Source organism: Pithys albifrons, chromosome 3 (assembly GCF_047495875.1).
Source record: "Pithys albifrons albifrons isolate INPA30051 chromosome 3, PitAlb_v1, whole genome shotgun sequence".
Taxonomy (NCBI): domain Eukaryota; kingdom Metazoa; phylum Chordata; class Aves; order Passeriformes; family Thamnophilidae; genus Pithys; species Pithys albifrons.
The window spans coordinates 78,765,155-78,785,966 of record NC_092460.1 but is presented as its reverse complement, the minus strand read 5'-3'; the positions used below and the strand labels follow the sequence as shown (position 1 = coordinate 78,785,966).

Here is a 20,812-nt window from a genome sequence, read left to right as displayed (position 1 = left end):
GTTTTCTAACCCCCAGTTTTGTGTCAAACTTCTTCTCTAGAAAACAGAAATGCTTATGAAATGTGTTTTACGCTGCCCCATAACCAAACATAGATTTTCAGGGCTTTGCAGAAAATGATTATGGAAGTCTAACCAAATCAAAAGATTAAGCTTTTAATTAAGGCATCCAGATACACAAATAACTTTAAAAAAAAAGGATGGTAAGCTGATGGTTCTTTAAGTATTAAGAAGAAAAATGTACCAGTCTTTTAAAATACACTGTATAGTAATAAACATAGCAAGGCTGAGAGGAAAAGGAAATGGCCAAACCCTGAGATGGGCTCTGATCCTTCAGCCCATTATAGGATGTATTCGTGCTACCTGGCAGAAGTTTAGCAGAAGTTTTCTCAAGGCATGTGGCACTACCCTGCAATGAATCGTTCTATCTCCTGGTCACTTAATGTCTCCAAACTGCACATGTGTCTGCCTTTACTCTCCTCAGTGCTTTGTTTGTTACACCTCTTTGGTGTGCAAACAAAGTTATAACTCCTCTCCACTGAAGGCCATCCATTTACAGTTACCCCTGGCGTTCAAATTCCAGCCTTGGCCAGAGGGATCACCTGTCAGTGTTCCCTGCTAGTTGTGAAATGAATTGCAGTCTTGTGTTCCTATCTGCCACCACACTTCCACCTCTGCAGAGATGACATAGTGGCCAGAGACAATTACTTCCCATTTCATTCTCTGTTGAGTAAATCATTATTTATTTAACAGAACTACCAATGAAATTACACAGTTTTTGATCCAGTTTAACAGCAGACTCTGGGACAGACATGGGTATTTTAGCGCTAATTATCCACAGCATTAATTTGGAGATCATGAGAAGGCAACATTCCCTTCCGGATGAATTGTCATTTATGAGGGGTAAAAGCATTTTGACTTCCAGAAATACAAACCAAAGGCTAAGTTTGGAAAATGGAAACCAGCTAATTACTTTAGTCCTTGCCTGTACTTGAAAAACTCTACTTGACTCTGCAGCGGGACTTGTCCAGTGGTCAGCACTTGGCTGGTCACTGTACAGTCCTAACTAGCAAGCCACAGTTTTCTAACTGCAAGGGCTGAAAAATGAATGCAGTGACCAGGCAGCCAAAATATTAGGTTGTGGGAATTTTTTTTTTCAAATCTAGGTCTGCCACTGGTTTTGCACATGATTTTGAGCAAGCAATTTCCCCCAGTTTCTCCCAGTTTCCAGTTTATCACCGGAATACTATTGCTAGCCTTTTCAGTGATGCTCATTGGACATAGGGGTGTGAAGCCGTTTCTCAGTTATTGTTTCAGTTAGCTATTGTCTGCCTATGCCACTTCACTAACAGTAAAAATGTGAGAGTCTATAAAATCCTGAAAGTTGTTATTGCATATTCTTGCATAAAATGAAAAATTAAGTCATGATGCCACATTCACTGCTACTACTGCTGCTGGATCTGGGCACTCCAGGTCACTTGGCAGGACAGATGGGATACAGTCAGAAGAGGATTCACAACTAAAATTTTTGGCAGGTTCTCTGGAACAAATAGTAACAGTTTTTTTCCACTATGATACTTCATGATATCCCACCCTGTGTTATAGATACCTAAGACAGAGGGCTCAGACAAACTGCCTAATTTGGTGTGAAGTCTGCCACAGTGGGATTATTCTTTCCCACATTTTTAATAAATTTTAGCCATCAGGCTGAACGCAGTTGGTATGGGTTCATCACTTTACCATTCTAAAATTGTTTGCCATCTTGTGAAACTTCATCCTTCAAGGAAATCAAGCATCTCAGCTCCATCAGAAACCTCAGCCAAAGTGGATGTCCTTTTAACATAATTTCCTCTGAATAGCCGATGTGAGTTGTTACTATTTACTTTACACATACATTTCACATATTTGTGAAAAGTGCTGCCCAGCACAGAGGTATTTTGCTAGTAATGGAGACAATCTACATTTACTACATGTCCTTTGACAAGGGATCTCCATCAGGCAAAGACAAGACAGTGTTCTGTAGTTGGCAATGCATGCACAGGCTGGCATGTTGACAGAATGACCAGCTGCATTCCTGCCGTTACTCCTCAGAGTATGTCAGCACTTTAGTCACTAACACAACTTTGCTCTTAAAATGTGCAGCCAGTGCACATGCATTTCTCTGTCCAAATAGCAAATGTAATTTCCACTTTCAGAAGAAGTTATAATTATTCTTTCTTCCAAAAGTAAACTTGTGGCATTTCTCATAGGTTTGCTACTTTTCTCAGACTGCAGCTCCATGCATAAAAGGGCACCATGTGGGAATAGGATTGAGAGAAGAACTTTTCCCCAGATTTCCTTCCAACTTTTTTTTTCTAATCTCACTTGCTCAGGTAAGCACACATGGAGCTACTTTCAAACAGCAAGTATGTATTATTGCAAAACTGTACAAGAGTATTATAAGGCTGTACTTTCAAAGTCAACAACCTTCATCCTCCAGTCCCAGCACAGGGAAAAAAAACCCCACCATATTAAACTGAGTGAACTAAATTCATCCCAGTGCCATATGCCCACAAAAGCAGCTGAAACACGTATGTCATACATAGGCTCCTCTTTGAAAGAGCAGGCATGCTGTCTTACAGATGGTTGTCTCTCTCACCTTCCCGCAAGGAGAGCTTTTTCAGATTGTGCAAGGAGTAAAGGCAGTTTTGTGGAACAGAGTGCAATAGATGTCAGCTGATTTCTTTAGCCCTAATATTACTACAAAACAATGTTTATAACCCTATCCTGCCCAAAACTGGCTTTACAGATACTGCCCATCCAGAACTAGTTCTATGGATGTAACTGAGGTAAGTTGACTGTGATAGGTACAGAGATTAGCTCATGCTCCAGACTCCCTGGCATGCTCAGCTTTGCTTCTCCTTCCCGTTCCAAGCCCCCCACATTAGCACTGCAGGCGAGTTAATAGCAGCCCCTCAGATGGTGCATGCTTGGTCTCACAAGTGCTCTACTCTCAGTGCGGAAAGGGTAACACCACCTCCCATCAAATTCTCCCTCAGCTTCTTAGAGGCAAGATGGATTCTTTTTCTGCCAGTGAAGCTCCAAACCCTTATTAGGTTGTTTGCTCAGCCATGGAGGCTTTCATAAACCCTACATGTTACCACTTTTCTTCATTGTCTGTTGTCATTCTTTGAAAAAATAAACTCTTTCCCCAATGAAATCAGGCAAAAAATCTTTTCTTAACAACAGTTAGGAACAAAAAGGTTTGATAGGGGGATTTGGTTTGGGTGGGTTTTTTTTGTTTTGTTTGTTTGTTGGGGTTTTTTGGTGTGGGGTTTTGTTTTTGTTTTTTTTTTTTTTTTTTTGGAACTGGATGACTATTAAAAATAAGGCAGCATCAAATACTGAATATCCAGGCAAGCAAGAGACACCCTGACTGCAACGGCTGCATACTGGCCTGTTCCATGTCTCTCTGCATGCCAACATCAGTGCCCTTCTTCAAACCCACAGAGACATCCTTCTGAGGTTTGCCACTCCTGGGCAAATCTCTGAAGCTGGCCTCAGGCCCAGAGGTCCAGGATCACCTCCTCCCCATTTCCTACCTGCCATAAGTTAAGATTGAGAACTACATTGGCAATTTTCTGTACTGCACAGATCAGGCATGCAAGAACCTTTACATCCAATAAACACTAAAGCTGTTTTAAAAGACTGGTCAGGGCTGCTTCAGTAAGGATTCTGGTCTTCACACTGAATTCCCATGAGCTGGAGTCCATATAACAAAAAGTGGTGATCTCAACAGTGAACTCAGTACTGCTAGGAGAAGGCTCAGGTAGGACACCAAAGCACTTGCCTCTGACAGCAACTTGATGTGGAGCAGAATAAAAAAGAGAGAGGCGCTCTCTACCACACCGTATCATCTCCCATCCATGTTGCCAATAGGTGCTGTGGCACAGCCTGGGGAGGCTGTGGGTTTACTTTCATTGCTGGAAGATGGGAACAATGTGGGGCTCACAACTGTCTCTTCAGGGTCTTCCAACAGAATGTGTACTCCCCATCCAAGTTTTCACAGAGAGGGTGTTGACAGTGACTGGCAGGCTGAGCACCCTTCTCACAGACAGCAAATTTCGTGGCCTCAGGGTAATAATCTGGCTAGGCCAATGGAGACAGACTGGCCAAATGTGCAGTACGGGTCCAAAAAGAACAGCAGATAAAGAACTTTATTGCTGCTGAACTGATGTTCCTAAAATAATCCACATAAGGCAGTGAAATACCACAACATAGATTTGTTTCCTTCTTCTTGATCTGCACATCCAGTAAGAAGTGACAGGGAATCTGGTCACCATCTTTCATGGGAAAACAATTGACAATTAGGAAATTAATTCTTTTGAGTAACTTTGAAAGCCTCAATCAAACTGTCCAAGATAATTTCCTTCTAAAAACTGTTAGTGTGGAAGAAGTTAAGGGACTGCAAACCCTTGCAAGTCCCATTGATGTCAGTGGGAGTTCTGCACTTACTGCTGAACTGGGATTTTGGTGTTTGTAAAATGCATTTAAAAGAACGATAATAAAAAAGAAAGTATTCAGAATACTAATTAAATCATCATTTAAAAAATCATTGTAGGTGTTTCTCATCAGTGTGTATTAACTGCAAAAATTCTCTGACTAATTTCTCCCAACACATGCAAATAAAAATCAATTGAAGACTACTACAATATTAACAAATATCTAACCAACAAATATCAAAGCCTGTAGTCTTATCACATTAGTTTTGGAAACCTTTTACACAACTTGCATAATTTAAATATTTACAAAATATAAACTTTCTAGTCTTATCAAAAATAGGTCTTTGCACAATTAAACAACAGTAATCCTTTCACATGCTGCTTTTTAAGCCAGGCATTAAATCACTGCATGAAAATAAACAACCTTTCACAGATTTAAAATAAAACTGAGCCAACATATGGAGGGGGAGAAAATGTTATCATTAACAGTTTAAATATTTTAATAGTGTAAGCCAATCCATAAATTACATTGTGCATTGAATTTACTGAGGATGCAACCTAATGAAAAATTCTAGATGCTGCTTCTACAAAGAAAACACATTTTAAAAGATCTTCTGCTTTATGGCAGATTTCTTTGGGCTGAATTTCATATGATTTTGAAAATGATGGTGAACCATCAGTGAGATCGTTGAACATGGCAGGTTATTGCATAGAGTTGAGCAGTGGGGTGATGACTGGCTGACTTGCAAATTGTGTGCTCAGACACTGAGGAAATTCCTGCAAGAATTTTTGCATCCTTCAAATACCAAACTGTATTTCTGTTCCTCCTCAGACCTGTCTCTTGTGCCTTTGAAGGACAAGCTGTAAAAAAATCTGAAGTTGCTATTTGGTACACTGCAGACTGGGCTCCTGCTTCTCTGCTCTGGACTCAGCTTGTCCCACGCCATTAGACTCTGCTCTTCCAGGCAGACAGTGCTGAGCTCTCTGCACATTTCTCAGTATCAGATGCTTTTCTGCATATTATGGAGAACAGCTGCAGAGCCAACACTTAATGGTCAACAGTAGAACACTTCCCCTATCCTGTTTTTTTCTGAACTCTGCAGAAATTAACCACCTAGTGGATCCATCTAGTCCCAGTTTTAAAAATACAGACATAAGGATTATATCTAATGTATCTTACGTGCCACCTTAACTCTTCAGTCTCTGGCTAATAAGATGTTGAGATTTCTCCACTGTACCTACCCACCACATGGATCTTCAGGACACTGAGGCTATGAAAGACTTGAAAAGTTTAGTGTCTATCCCTGTTCTCATGAAGTAACATGGTCAAATGTGTCATCAGGAGTGCTTCTTGGTGTTTAGGCTTTTCCTGCATGCAGTCTCATGTTCACTCAGTTGTTCTTTCAGTCACCACATGCTTGGACTACCAATTGTGTGGCAGCACCCGTTCCCCTGAGGCTGATCCCTCTGAAATCCCACACGGTACAGGCACTGCTGCCTGAGTGGCAGCTGTGTGCACCAAACAGGGCAGGATGACTTGGCCACGTTTTCTGTACTTAAACTTACTTGCAGGTGTGTACATCAGTCATGGTCTCACATCTCCTGCAGCGCACATAGCAGCACCAGACAAACTTGCACTCACACCTCTCCACGTGCCTCACCACGTGGGTGTTGTACCCTCGCCCACAGCAGAGGAGGTTACAGCCGTCAGGGCCCTGTGAGGTGCGGTTACATTCTCTTCCCTGAGTCCCAGGGATCCCCAACTTTAGATCTTCAACACAGTAATTGGGTGATTTGTTCACATACAGCAGGTCCTCTTTCCCAATGGGTAATTTTCTCTGGCTTTTCTCTTTTCTGCGTAGCTTTTTTTTCAGTCTGTCTGATACTTGTATGCTGTTTTCATACCTATCCTTTAAAAACCGGCCAATCTTTTCAAAGGAGGACATGGTTTTCCAACAAGTTTTCACAGCACAGGACCCAGAAACACCGTGACAGCGACAATCCACTGACATCAGCTTTGCCACAGCCTAAAAGCAAACAGAGAACAACATTTGCATATGCTTTCATTCATTAGGAATGCTGCCTGACAAGAGTGACACAGAGGTCTCAAAGTATTTAATATTACAGCTGCCACTGCCATTTCAGGGATAGGGAGGTCAGAGCACAGGAGGATACATGTTAGGAACACCGGGTTTCCAAACCAAGACCCCCAGTATGAGAACCCTATTCTTCAAAAGTGCTGTGCATTTGTTCTTTGCAATGGCCACAACGTAGCAATATTGAATCACAACAGTCAAACCTGTGATTTCTGGGTGGTTTTTCATTCTGGAGGATCCTAAATACCTGGAATTACATGTTCTGTGTCACTCCTCTCACTACTGGAATGCAAATGGCTCTCCTGGGGAACAGCAGAAGGGGAAAGCAGGGACAGGGCAGGTCAAAGCACCCTCCCCATGCTGGAAGACACTTACTGTTACAGGGAAGTGCCAGATATGTTGCCATTCAAGGCTGCCTTGCAGCTACCACCAGGATCACTAAATATTCACAACCCAGTCTCTCACTAAGGCCACGGGAATGGCTGAGGTCACACCACAGCACCTGGACAACCAGTGTGGCTCAGCACACAAATCAGCACAGTGTGCAGCACGGAGGCACCTCAGGGCAGATTTCTGAGCAGGAGGATACCCACCTTTCTGAGCTTCACAGAAAGTCTGTCAAAGGAGCCACAATGGCTCAGGAGTGGTTTTCTTCAACTCAGGTATTCTAGAGTAAATCTCAGGTGCTTTCACTTACAGGATCAAGACCTATTCTTGTAATTTAGCCATACTAGTACTAGCATGGGTTTCTAGTATTTCCAGTTTCATAATGGGTCTATTTAACACAATTAGATGGTTACATTCATATTACTTTTATATTTTTTAATGTTTTAGCAAAGTTTCCACAGTTATTGCCAACACTAAAATATTCTTAGATGAGCTACTTTTCCATGCTCGTGCAGAAACAAGGGCTGGGCTGAACAATAACTGTTTGACCAACAGCAGGAATCTGAAGCCTGTTTTAAGCTTTTGTAACACACAAGAATTTTGGTTCACTTAGGAGACCAAGCCTCACTTGGTTCATAGGAGACCAAGCCTCAAAGAACTAGAATCTGCAAACAAGCAGTAACTTTCTTTATCTGAGACTATGACTGAAATACTCAGTAAACAATCAATATAATACTTGCTTCTTGAATATCTAATAGTCATAGTATAAAATCATACAATTAGTCTTGTGAAACATCTCACATTAGAGTTTGTAAAAGTGCACTGAAAAAATCACACATTCACAGATGCAGTACAAGGACGAGACATCATAATTTTTGGTTTGTTTTACATTTCTATTAATGTACTTTCTGGAGCTAACCTGAAACACCTGGTTAATGGTATGGAAAGCCCATGTTGCCATCTTTCATTTTACTAACCTTTTCTCCCACATATCATTTCCACAAACAAAGCAATTGAGAAATTTAACAGCACGTGTGAATTTTAAGTTAACTCATCATAAGTTTATCTTGAAACTTCTCATGTACCAAGGCAAATCAGATTCAAATCACTCCTGTGTGGAGGAACCACTATTTACCAAAAAATGGAGAAGAGAAAAACCCAACACCCCAACTAAATAATGTTTATTAAATTTTATCCTAAACCGTCACTTATTCCACAGTCTCCACAAATATTAACTGCTGTCAATCTATGGTCTTTCTCAAACTGAATTGAAAAACAGAAGTCTAACACCCCTGAGAAAATAGTTTCATTTGTGCCTGTTCCTAAGGCTTGATTCTGCAGTGATATCAACAGATCTGAAATTCTACTGAGCCCCACTGGCCCTATGCAGGACCAGAAATAAACTCAAGTCCCAGAATCTGTATTTGTAGCTCAGGCTGCCTAAATGCCATCCTCAAAGTTTCACAGCTAGTCAAGGCATGGGGCAAATAAAATCAACTGTTTCTAACCACATGTTAAACTGTGATTTTTCATCATGGTGAATGCAGTCACAGAAGTTTGGGCTGAGTCCAGCGTAGTTACTCCACTGATTTTAGTGGGCATTGAAGCCTCCTGGCACAGTCTGCCCCAAAGAGATAGGCACAAGCCTGAGTTAGTATTTTCATATAACTACAAACACTAAAAATATACAACCAAAATGTTTGTTTGGCGTCACATCTTTGGTGAATGAACAGGACCTATTTGTTGGTAGAGGTTACTATGGAAGCCAAATACACAAGATATTTACCCCCCCCCCCCCAACAAAACATTAGCAAGAATGAGCAGGTGTATGCCCTGACCTAGAACAGCCATTAGCCTTTGCAAACCAGACCAGGTGAAGTGGTGCAGCCATACAGGAGATACTTCCAGATGGTGTGGCCTGCCTTGGGGATTGGAGATTTTTCTATACTACTGGAAGAAATAAGAACATTGCAACAAGCAATCCCTCAAACCAGAGAACACATGGACTGTTTCAGGGGCAAATTGACAGATAAGTCTGGTAGATATTTATCATCTCTTCTACACAGGCTAGTTTCTGTTAATAGACAGACTTGACCTTGTGCTCGTATCTCAAGAATCTGTCAAAAAGGAAATCACTGGGTAGCCAGAATATTCATCATTAAGATGTAACAGTGATTAAGGCAGATGAGAATTTAAGATCCAAGGACAGAAAGTCTTTGTTAGAGTACAGATGACCTAATAAAAACTTCAAGGAAAAGAGAAACATAATATCAAAAGATAAATTTTACACACAAACAGACAGGATTTAATAGTATTTTTCCAATTTTGAATGATTAGTTATTTTCATCAAGTAATTAGAATCTCAGAGCAGTTTGAACTCTTATTGTGCTACAAGATTTATAAGGTCACAGATGTAATTCTTGTTTTCACATCAGTAGGGTAAGGATCCAGAAATTGTCAGAGAAAGCATTGGACAAGTCTGCTAACTGCTAAGGGTGAGTTACTTCCATGTGGGCAAGTAGCCCAACAGATGACACTCAGAGTCTTTCTCTGAGGATAAATTAAAGGGAGACAGAATTTCTAAACAGGAGTAGAAACTGATATTGGACTCTTAGATTGATAACAAAATATAAAAATGCAGCATACATTAGCAGTGTATGGATGATCAGATGAATGCAAGAATTAAAAATGTTACGCAGTGTGGAAGCCCTGACAATATCCATTGCACTTATTCTGTGTGGCTCAGTATTTTCACATGAAGTTTTGATGCACTCTGGTTTAGAATGATTTACGATGTCATTACAACAGAGCATGATCCCAGGCTATTGCTTCCCAGCTGCTAGGATGGGCAAGTTTTCTGGTTGGACTCCAATGTATTTTGGGTTGCCTCTACTGTAGGCACATGGAGGTGGTATCTTGCTTTGTCTATTCACAGAACACGCTACTGGATCTCAGTCTTCCACATGAACTTTAATGAACAAACTCCCATAGTTGAACATCTGGTAAAATTTAGCTTCCAGGCATCTTCTCCCGATGTTTTCTTGCAAGCAAACCTAAGATGGTGCCTACAAAGACAATGTGGCCTTCTGGTGGGATGCAGCTGTAGCACACACCTGTGTCTCAGCAGTGCACAGAGTTAGTGGGGGCATGACTTCCAGACTGACTCCATGACCAGTGTTCAGTTCCACATCCTAGATTCATATCATGAATCTGTTCAGTTATTCATGAAATGGTGAGAGGATTTTCCCTAAGACACAAAACTTCATAGAGAGCTTCAGAGGAGCACTGTTACACACAGATGTGTTGTTCTGGGCAAGCTGGGACAGGTTTTCTTCAGCAGGTCATGAAACTGACTGACAACTTGTGAGAAATAATTGGTGTAGAATAGAACTGGATCTACAGGTGTTGTGATCAGCCACAAGCCCACCTGAGCAGTTCCTCTTGCCCTTACTGCCATTCACTGCCCTCAGCCTTTGTGATATGAGTACAGTAAGACTGCAGGGTTAAGTGATGAACAGGGCTGAACACTGGTCTGTGTGAAAAATTAATCTGAGGGAAAGATAATTTTTAAAGTGATTTCCTTTCACTGATCCAGTGCAATTAACAGAGGGAGTGGCAAGGGTTGGGAATCTGTGGCTGCAACAGGCAGATGGGCAGAAAACAGAGATGGGTCTGCAGCATAGTGTCAATGGAAACACAGCTCACATACCCCTTAATGCCAATTAATGCTTAATATCTCCAAGGTAAGCTTTATGTTTGCAAGCACTGTTCTCAGCCCTGAGACCAGGTCTGCCAGTACTCGCTTTGTAACAGGAACCACTGCCTGTGATTAAACAGCCCAATTTCAGCCACTGGTTGCAGTGCTAAAAGATGATGAACATTTATCTTGTGGAAGAATTATGAATGCAGTCTTCATCTTCTGAGAGTCAAGTTAGTGGACTACTCAAACGATACTCACACTTTCACAGCTGATATATGTTGATATGACAACTATGAGATGTAGAAGTGTAAAATACCATTTTGTACGGAAAGAGGAGAGAAATAAGAGAATTCTGCACATACCAGTTCAGTTACCAACTCGAAAAACCCACAGAAGTACTGTCCCTGGAAGCCTGCTCTTGCAAGACACTGAACCAGGAACATGATAGCATGTATTGCAAAGGTCGTAAAGTATCAAAATATCCATCCTATAAGCCCCAAAACATGAAGGTCAACATTTTCCAACATCTTCTAGTTAAGGATTTGAAAAGATGAAGAGTTATGCTAAACTTTACTTCAGATAATACTGCTGCTAACAATAAACATTCTTTCATTCTGGACAGTGGTCCAAAATATTTGCTTTATCCTACAGTTTGCCATTAAATGACAAAATATTTTTGCATGAAAGCTGCCTAAATTCTCTGCACATTTTCTTTCAAGATCATGAACAACAAACACACTATGGATACAACATCAGTGGAATAAAGGCCTTCTGCTCTTTTGGGCTCACAGCAAATTTGGTTTTCCTTAAGAAAAAAATCCCACAGTGCCTTGGAAAAGGAATGACTGCATGTGTCATGCACAAAATAAGCCTGTGACAGGGTACTTTAAGAAACGTTTTTGGAAAGCTCAGCATTGTGAAACTGGTTTCAGCTGGGATAGAGTTATTTTTCTTCTTATTAGCTGGCACAAAGCTCTATTTTGGATTTAGCATGAGAACAATGTTGATAACACTGGTGGTTTAGTTGTTGCTAAGTAGTGCCTACATTAACACAAGGACTTTTCAGTGACCTGTGCTCTGCCAGTGAGGAGCTGCACAAAAAACTGTTGAGGGACCATGGCCAGGACAGCTTGCCTGGATTGGCCAAAGGGATATTCCACATTACAGAACATCATGCCCAGTATATAAACTAGAGGGACTTGGCCAGGAAGGGTTGATCTCTGCTGGGTACAGGTTAGGCATTAGTCAGCAGGTGGTGAGCAATCGTATTGTGCATCACTTATTTCTCTCTTCAGTTATAAAACTCTTCTTATCTCAAATAACAAGTTTTACCTTTTTTCCCCTCAAACCTCCTTCCCATCCCACTGCAGGGAGGGTGCAGGTATGTGAGCAAGCAGCTGTGGTTAAACCACAATACCCCGAAAGGCCCTCCGTATCTAATGGGTTCTGCTGGGCTAGATTCTACCACATTCCCAGAGAGTCTAGTCTAAACCTCTAGTTTCACACAGTTATGTATACTAAGAGACACCACTCAACATGAATAGTAATAGAAAATAGTGCAGTTGCAGGTAATTAAAGATGTGGACTCACAATCTACTATATTTTACACATATAGCCAAAATATAAGGTAACTTGAATTCTGTCAAAAATACTATTCATGGAAAATGAAGACTCACTAAAATTGATCCCCTGCACCCTTGTAGCTTTAGTTCACCATTTGTAAAAATGTTCTCTTTGGCTGAATGTATTATTCCCTTTTGCTAGTCAATCCCATCCCCATAACACAGATGGCCCAGCTGTCTATGTCTGTGACCACTATAGGTGAGATCTGGAAACTAATTCAACTTTAAAGAGCAACACAAAAAGAAAAGCTTCTCTTCCAGGGGGGGTGGGGGTGTGTGTGTGTGTGTGCGTGTGTGTGTGTGTGTGTGTGCGTGTGTGTGTGTGTGTGTGTGTGCGCGTGTGTGTGTGTGTGTGTGTTTTAAAGCTGAACGGTTCCTTGGTACAGTTCACAGAAGAAGGTGTCAGACAGTCCTGCTGGCCCACCTGCAACAATGAATGACGAGCACAAGGATTATTTGGGAACCACAACCAAAACTGTCACTGCCGACAAAAGGAGAGCAAAGTACTGCTGTTGCTAATATAAAGCTAAAGGCAGACAAGATAATAGGGTATCAAAGAGAAGACCCATATCACTGACACCTAACTACGGAACTTACAGCTCTCTTTCTCTTTGAAGTTCCTCTGGAGCCTTGCAGTCTTCTTCCCTACACTTCTGTCATCCTAATCTAAGACAATGGCACTGTCTAATAACAAACATGAGTATAAAAATAAAAATTATTTGTACTGTATATTAAACATTGTGAAATTAAAAGAGACCATTTTATGGAAATTATGATCTCCTTCCTTAACTATCTCTCTCTCCAAACATGAGAAACAACCCTTTGCTCTTTCCCTAAGGAAATAATCAATCTTCTGTTCTTCTTATTACCATCTCCTACTACAAGATACCAATCATCCTCTCTGGAGATTATTTGGCTAACCGGCATCTAATTAAACTCACAGTAAGTGTTCTCAACATATACTTAGGTTTAAGGTTTGCTTCTTCTTCTTCTTCAGTTATGAAAAGGGCTGATGTCACAGAACCATGGGATCATAGAATAGTTTGGATTGGAAGGGACCTGAAAGATGTTCTGGTTTTCCAACTATATAGCTTAAATAAAATAACACATATTACATGTAAACATTAGTTTAAATTAAAACGGTTTTCAATTATACCACCATGGCTCTTATGATAACTTATTACGGCTATGCCTTATCTATGGCATATAGGAAAGTTGTTTTCAGTAAAACCCTCTGATCCTGCTTCTGGCTACAGGAAATGACTGAGTTACAATGGAGACTATCAATACATGTAAGTAAAACCAGAAGTTCTCATTTTTCTTTTTTTTTTCTTTAGTTATAGCTGTGTCACTGAGCAGAACAGATTTAAAGAATTATGGGTCCAGAGAGAGTCATTAAAGATGATGCCTCAGGGGTTTATGATTTTTTTCATTTTTATACATTTTAGAAGTACTTCTAACAGTAGTAAAAGGCAAATTTAGTGTGTTAATATTTCTAGCAACTTAAGTTCAATGTTTATCTATTGTAACCTCTACCACATATCAATAGCTCAAATTCTTTTAGTTATTTAGACTTCTCCTCAAGGTAGAAAGCTGAAGAATATCAGAAGGCCTGCAAAATGAGACATAAACATGAGCGAACAACCTTGGGGTCTAGGAACACTGGAAAAGCTCCAAGAGCCCTACATGTGCTGAGGAAGATGAAGATGAGGAACAAGGGGTCCCACTGTCCCCCAGACTCAAATCCTGATGGGGTGTGACCAAGGGCAGGATGGGGCTGGCCCGGGAGATGTGTGAACTGGGGATTGGGTGGACAATATTACAAAAACCATGGACATCAGTGTTCAGGGAGGGCACATCATCATGTATTCCTGAAAGTCCTAAGCCTAGACATTAAAGAATCTACTCTTTTATCTTATCCCACACTAAATTGGCTTGGAGTCCATTTTTTGGACTCTCTCAAGGCATCAAAGATGAAGTTAAAAACTCCAAGGCAAAGCAGAGAAAGAAATCTGACTGACACATACCTGTCTCCCAGCCTCGTTGTTGTGCAGGTTCATTGCCACCAGTCCACTCCCGCTCTTGCCCGTTATGTTCTTCAGAGGCACATCCAGGAAGTTCCTGCTGAATGACATTCCGTAGTGGATGTCATCTGAGCAGCCGCCCCAATGCCAGCCTTCGCTGGCTGAGCCACCGTGACTCAGGCTCACATCACAGGAACACTCGGTCATGTTCCCTGCGCTGCACGATCGCGTCACTGAATGCACGAGCCCCGCAGATGTCACCGCGTAGATGAACGCGGTCTCCTTTGTGCCTACAAAGCAAGGCATGAAAATGGTACTTTGTAAGTCACCCTGATTACCTTCCTGGCTGGGCTGTAGAAAGTGATTTTACAGGCCAAACTATTATTAAAAGGGAACAGTTAAAAGTTTAAAGTCATTCCAGCTTAGTCTGTAGCATTAACTTGTTTAAAGCAGTGGATGTTCATATCCAAAAATTACTTCAGGGCGTCTTCATATGACCATGCTATTAATGGTGCTTTTCTCTCTGGTTGTATCATGCAATTTCTGGTAAATTCTTTCTAAATCTGATTGGGAACTTTATTTGCCACAGAAATTTTCAAGCCAATTAAGTTTTAATAATAAAAAATAAAAATAAAAAATCAAACCCCAAACTAACTACATTTCAAAGCCCTTGCTCTCCACTCTGCTTTTCACTATTCATATTGATTTGAAGAATAAGAAAAGTTTAGTTTAAATCTCAGAGAAACTGTCATGATCCCAGATTACTTTTGTATAGGGCCAGAACTTACCTCATGCCAACTTTAGCAAACATTGATGTTGTTCTAATTCACAAAGGTTGCAAAGAGCCCCAGAAATCTTAAACCAGACAGAAATAAGGATGCCACAAGAATATTTAGGCCATGTGCTTCTCCTAGAATAAACTGGCCATGGGAAAGACAGCAGCACTAAAGGTCTTTACTTGTTGGACTATATCTCAGACAAATCATGGAGCGACCTGTGTGGGCTTCTTAAGCTGGTCCCATTCTGTGAGGCTTCTAGCATAATGTGGCACATAGCTTTGATACGTATTTTACGCAAGGCACACTCTAAGCAAACTGAAATTCAGTTAAGTGGTCAGTAACTGTAGCTAAAGTTTCATTGTGCTAATTTTCACTGTTGTGAAACAGTTTCCCAGTTTCCTGCTTATGGACAGGAAAGTTCGTGGTTGTTTCTCTTTTCATAGTAGTCTGTGGTGCTGGTACCATAACAAAAGGCTTCCACAGGACACACTAATGAAACTTGGTGGGCAACCAGTGCCACTCATATATGGGTCTTCACAAACAGTTCTTCCTGTTGAACAGAAGGACTAACATATAAGACATATACATATATTGAGGCAAACTGCTCCCATTTTCTGATTTTCCTTTTTGTTTTTGGAATAATTTTTTATTGCTCATTTTTTGTTTACATGGTTTTATACTGTTTTAGTATAAAGTGAAGATTGCACATACACAAAATGAGATGCCACAGTACTTAAGTTCACATCAATCACACAATCAGTGACCAGAGTGCTAAATTAATTTGCAGGATAGTTTTGGTGTTGACATTTGATAAAAACAAAATGTCCTTATTTCAGTGGAAATTTCAGCAATTCCATAATTAGTTTATGCAACAAAAAGACCTTTGGTCTTTCTGTGCTGATCAGTACCATGTAACTGAGCACATATCATAAATTTTAAAGCAATTTACACTGTATGTGGTGCCCTGAGCAGATTTTTTTTTACCTGCAACAAGTGACCTTTTTGCAATACTGTATGTCGTTACCCCACTCGTTTAGTAATTATGCCATATGGGATAAACCCAACGTAAGCCCAAGAATAACAATATTTCAACACATTTAAGTCGATCTACCCAAAGGCAGTGTCATCCACAGCCATACTATGCAAAAATTACAAGTTGGAAAGACAAGGGCAGGTTTCGTCTGGTCGGTGCATTTCGTGTGCCCGCGGCAGCCTCGCGGGACGGCTGCGGTGCCCGCCCGTCCCGGCTGTGCCTGGCTCTGCCAACGGGGCGGGCGGACGGACGGACGGTCCCTGTCGCCGCCACATGGGACCCCTCGCCACGCAAACCCAACACGCCGGGGAAGCCCCGCGCCCCTCCGTGCCCCGCGGGGCCGGCAGCGGGCGCGCCTGTGCCGCCGGCCCCGCCAGGCGGACACTCACCGCTGCTGAGCTGGTGGCCGAAGGCGGCGGGGGCGGCGGTGCCGCGGCGGGCGGCGGGCGGCGAGCGGCAGTCCCAGCGCTCGTGTCGGAACTGGCTGCGGCATTCCTGGAGGCCCAGGCGCGCTCCCTCCAGGATGGCGGGCACCAGCTCCGGCTTCTGCTCGCACAAGTCCTGCTGCCGGCGGCTTAGCAGAGGGCTGGCGCAGCCCGGCTTCTCCGGGCCGCCGGCGGCGGCGATGCCCAGCCACCTGCAGAAGCAGCGCCCCGTGAGCCGGGCCCCGGCGGACACGAGGGGACGGGCGTCGCGCAGTCCTCCCACCGCCACCCCGCGCCCGGCTACTCACATCCAAGTGCTGCCAGCGGCGGGACAGAGGGCGAGCAACAACAGCGCTGCCCGCAGCAGGCACGGTCCGAGGGGAGCCCCGCGCCCCATGGCAGCCGCATCGAGCCCCGCCGGACAGCCGCCGCTGCCCGCGGCTGCCGGGCAGCAGGGACCGAGGGGGACGGTCCACAGGGGGCCCCCCTACTCAGGTCTCTCCTCCTCGGGGGACAGGGGGCAGCTAGCGGAGCAAGCACGGGCCGTCGGACGGCCCTCCCAGGGAGGCTGGGCTGGAAGGGAGGGCGACAGGAGGGCACGCATCGGGAGCGCTTGGTCCCTTTCAAGGTGAGAAAGTTGGGATTGATGTTTTCCTCGGCTCCTTCCTCGGCTCTGCCCCCCCGGCCGTGCATTGGCCGCCCGGGGTCCGGGGCGGGCCGGGGCGGGGGCTGCGCACCGCACCGCACAGCCCCGCACCGCACCGCACAGCATAGCACAGCACAGCTCCGCACCTCACCGCACCTCACAGCACAGTCCGCACCGCACCGCACCGCACAGCCCCGCAGTGCCCGGTCGCGACTCGGGCTGTGAAGCATGGAGAGCGGCTGCGAGGGGTGTAGAGGAGGTCCCGGCACGGCAGAGCAGAACTAGAACTGCAGGTCTGCAGTGATTTAATCCACACAAAGGAGAGAGATGATAATAGATCACAACATTCCCTTAACTTTTTATTCAAATCTCCTAATACTTTAGTAGTATTAACTGAGTCAGCATCAGTATTCATTAGGACTGCATTTGTTGACTCCTGTTAACTTCAGTGAGACAGTCTTATCAACTGCTGCTTGAATTGTTAGTCATTAGTTACACATTAAAGACAATGAGTCAGCTAGCACCTGATGGAGAGCTGGTGTTGGCACTCTGGACTTTCAAGTCCTCTTTGATCACAATATATTGCTGCTTCCTTTGTGCAAGTGAAACACCTGCACTAAAATAATCTGGACAAAATGGCAGATCTGTAAAGACTTGGATTTGATACAGTTGTAAATGAACGAAATAACTCTTGTTGACTGACAATATTTCCAAGTGAAGAGCACAATAAATAATCCCAAATGTATATTTTTAAGAGTACAATATGTTGAGAAATAATCACATAAATGTGATGGTCCCCTTGTCTTTTTTCCTGATGGATGTGCTGAGATGTTTTAAGAGCACAGGCTGTGGTATGTTTAGATCTATAAAATTATGTCTCCTTCCTACTTACGTGCTCGTGTGCCTGTTCTTAAAGGGTCTCCAAAGCATCACCAGCTCTGGGCAGATTGCAAATGACCCCATGAGTTATTTAAACCTTTCAGTATAATTTGTTTTCTCTGTTCTGAGTTTTAGTCTGGAGATCATCTGCTTGTGGATGCAGAGTGAGGGAAATGGATGAAGGACATGGAAACACAGGGAACCGGCCATGAAACAGGCCTGAACCAGCCAAAATGTGTGGGCTGTGTCAGAGAATTATCTAATTATTCTAGGACACATGATTCATTTTTATCCTCATTGCTGCTTCCTGGCTCCATCTTCTAAAGTTAATTCAAACTCCTGGACAAGGATTTCTTATGTGCTCCTTTATCTGTTCTATGCATTTATTGTCCATTCTGAAATGATTTTTTTCCTGCAGGTTCTTCTAACAGGGTTCCTCTCTGTAGTTTCTTGTTTGGTTTTTTTTTGTTGTTGTTGTTGTTTGTTTTCTTGTTTTTTCTATTTTTTTTAAGTTCATATGGAGCTCTTGGTCCTAAATTCTTATATGTGAATTTTTCTGTACCAGCTACAGAATCTTGTATGCTAATGGCAGTTTAAGATTTAAATTAGAAAAATATTGGTTTCAAAAATTCCAATTCTATTTGTAGCATTTTATATATAGCACCAGAAGTAAATTACCTGTCTACTGGGTTCCTATGTGCTGAGATGTGATGTTTTGCACATTTGTTTGTTATGATCATCTTTAGTTTAAAAATCTTTTGATCATATACGCTTGTGTAAAGTGAACCATTTGCAATTTGGAGGGCTGATGCTAAACAAAAGAAGAAAATAAATTGTAAGGGACTTCTTAAGACATCCAGTTCAATCTCTAGCAGTGACTGGAAGCAAACTAGATTTTTCCATGACCATCTGATTTAAAGAACTTTGGATCACTATGTATTTGAATCCTAATGTCCCAGCTGCCTCTCTTCCCATCTGCTTCCCTTACAACCACTCCTCCACTGCCCACAGACCCTGCACCTTCCTCTCTGGCTGTCCCAGCGTGGTTCCCCACCAGATGCCCCAGCTCTGCCCTTCTCCTGCCTTTTAGCTTCCTGCCTGCTGGTTACACTGCCTCTCTCCTTTATTCTCTCCAGCAATACTCTCCTCCCCAGGCAAAGGTAGCACATACAGGACTATTTTTGTTAGTCTAGAGCTATGTGTCTGTATGTACATCGGTTCGTTACTAAGAAGGGAAGGGCAAACACGTTATTTTGCACATTATGTGCTTTGCAAACCTGTAAAGGGACACAATTTAGAAATACCTTACTGATCTACCATAATTTATTGAAATTTGCCAAATGTTTCCGAAGTCTGTAATTCTAATTCAGTGGTGCTTCAGAACCTTCTGTGCTGGAAGATCATTCCCTACATACAGACAGCAACATGAGTGGGATGCAGATACAGTAAAGCAGAATCCTAGCCAAGGTCAAGTGCCAAGGCTCAGTGAACAAAATTTACTATAAATCAGGGAAGATAAACAAGACTTACTGCTTATCTTACTTTATCTGGCCAAGGTGGGGCTGTCAGTGACTATTCATACTAAAATGCCAACATTTTTTTATTTTAAAGAGAAGACAATCAACTGTTGTTAAAAGGAAAAAAAACCCAAAGATTGAAATGTGTCTAAGAATATTGGTATTTCCTGACTGGACATTTATTAATTTACTATTTAATGAAGATTAGTGTGATCTTGACAGAGTTAATTGAATATCTCTCTCTCTCTCTCTCTAATTCACTGTTATATAAAGAAACACTCTGTTATGCAGAATCTGTGTGAATAAACAGATCACATGGCAAATAATGTGCTTCAGAGATAGGCCGGTTATCTCTTTAAAGAGATAGTGGCTAGTGCTTTCACTGTAATCAAGGTCTGCTTTGATTAGATGCATCTAATCTGCCATTTTATTAGATTCAAGTACATACAACGTTAACTTCTCCTACAAGATTAACTTCAGCTAAACAAGTCGCTCCTTTTGAAAGCTTTCTTCAAATTATTTTCCTTCTCCTGGAACTTCGGAAGTCCAACAGAGACATGAATATGACATCAAACTGCATTATCCCACCAGTCCATACAATGGGTTCATTATCCTCTTATCTTATAAAACTAAGCAGGGGTAAACTTGCCATCCAAACAAAAAATCTCCCATATTCTCTATATCAAGTTATCCCTTCAGCTATGACATTTATTATTTTGGTGGCCAAGCTCAAATTCTGTACTTCTAATGGAAAAAATGCACTTTCAATCCCCCTCTGTGCTTGGCTGCACGATGGCACCCATGGCCCTGGGAACTGTGGATGTTCTGAGTCTTGGCATTGGAGGAACTTGTTGGCAAAACAGTGGTACCCAAGCAGATCCATTGCAGCTTGGGAATTGTGAGAGTATCATACCCTCAGTGAGAAGGGACATGAGGGGAGATGTGCAGTGAGACCCTGAACTTCAGGTCATGGGTCCTTATGCTTTTGGCACAGTGCTCCCTCCCACTGCAGCATCTCTCTAGAGATGCCTCTTTTCCCTTACACAGCCCTCTGAGAACCCTTTGCCTCCTGTTCAGAGGTTTAACATTACTGCTGTTACTAGTGTATTTTTCATTTCAGTATTTGTAGCCTGAAAGTACACACTGTTGCTAATTCAGACCCAGTTCACAAATGACTGGGACAGCAATTAAAGTGCATGCAGTAACAACATGGTGGCAGGTAGACA

General features: G+C 42.4%; 1 protein-coding gene across 1 annotated transcript; it reads right to left on the bottom strand.

The window, feature by feature from the left end:
- Positions 1-67: 67 nt before the first annotated feature.
- WNT16 (Wnt family member 16) lies at positions 68-17,203 on the bottom strand. Its single transcript, XM_071552479.1, has 4 exons — positions 16,853-17,203; positions 16,509-16,756; positions 14,311-14,597; positions 68-6,505 (listed from the first exon to the last, which is right to left on the bottom strand). The coding sequence occupies exons 1-4, from the start codon at positions 16,939-16,941 to the stop codon at positions 6,041-6,043; spliced, it is 1,089 nt and encodes a 362-aa protein (XP_071408580.1). The 5' UTR covers positions 16,942-17,203; the 3' UTR covers positions 68-6,040.
- Positions 17,204-20,812: the final 3,609 nt, after the last annotated feature.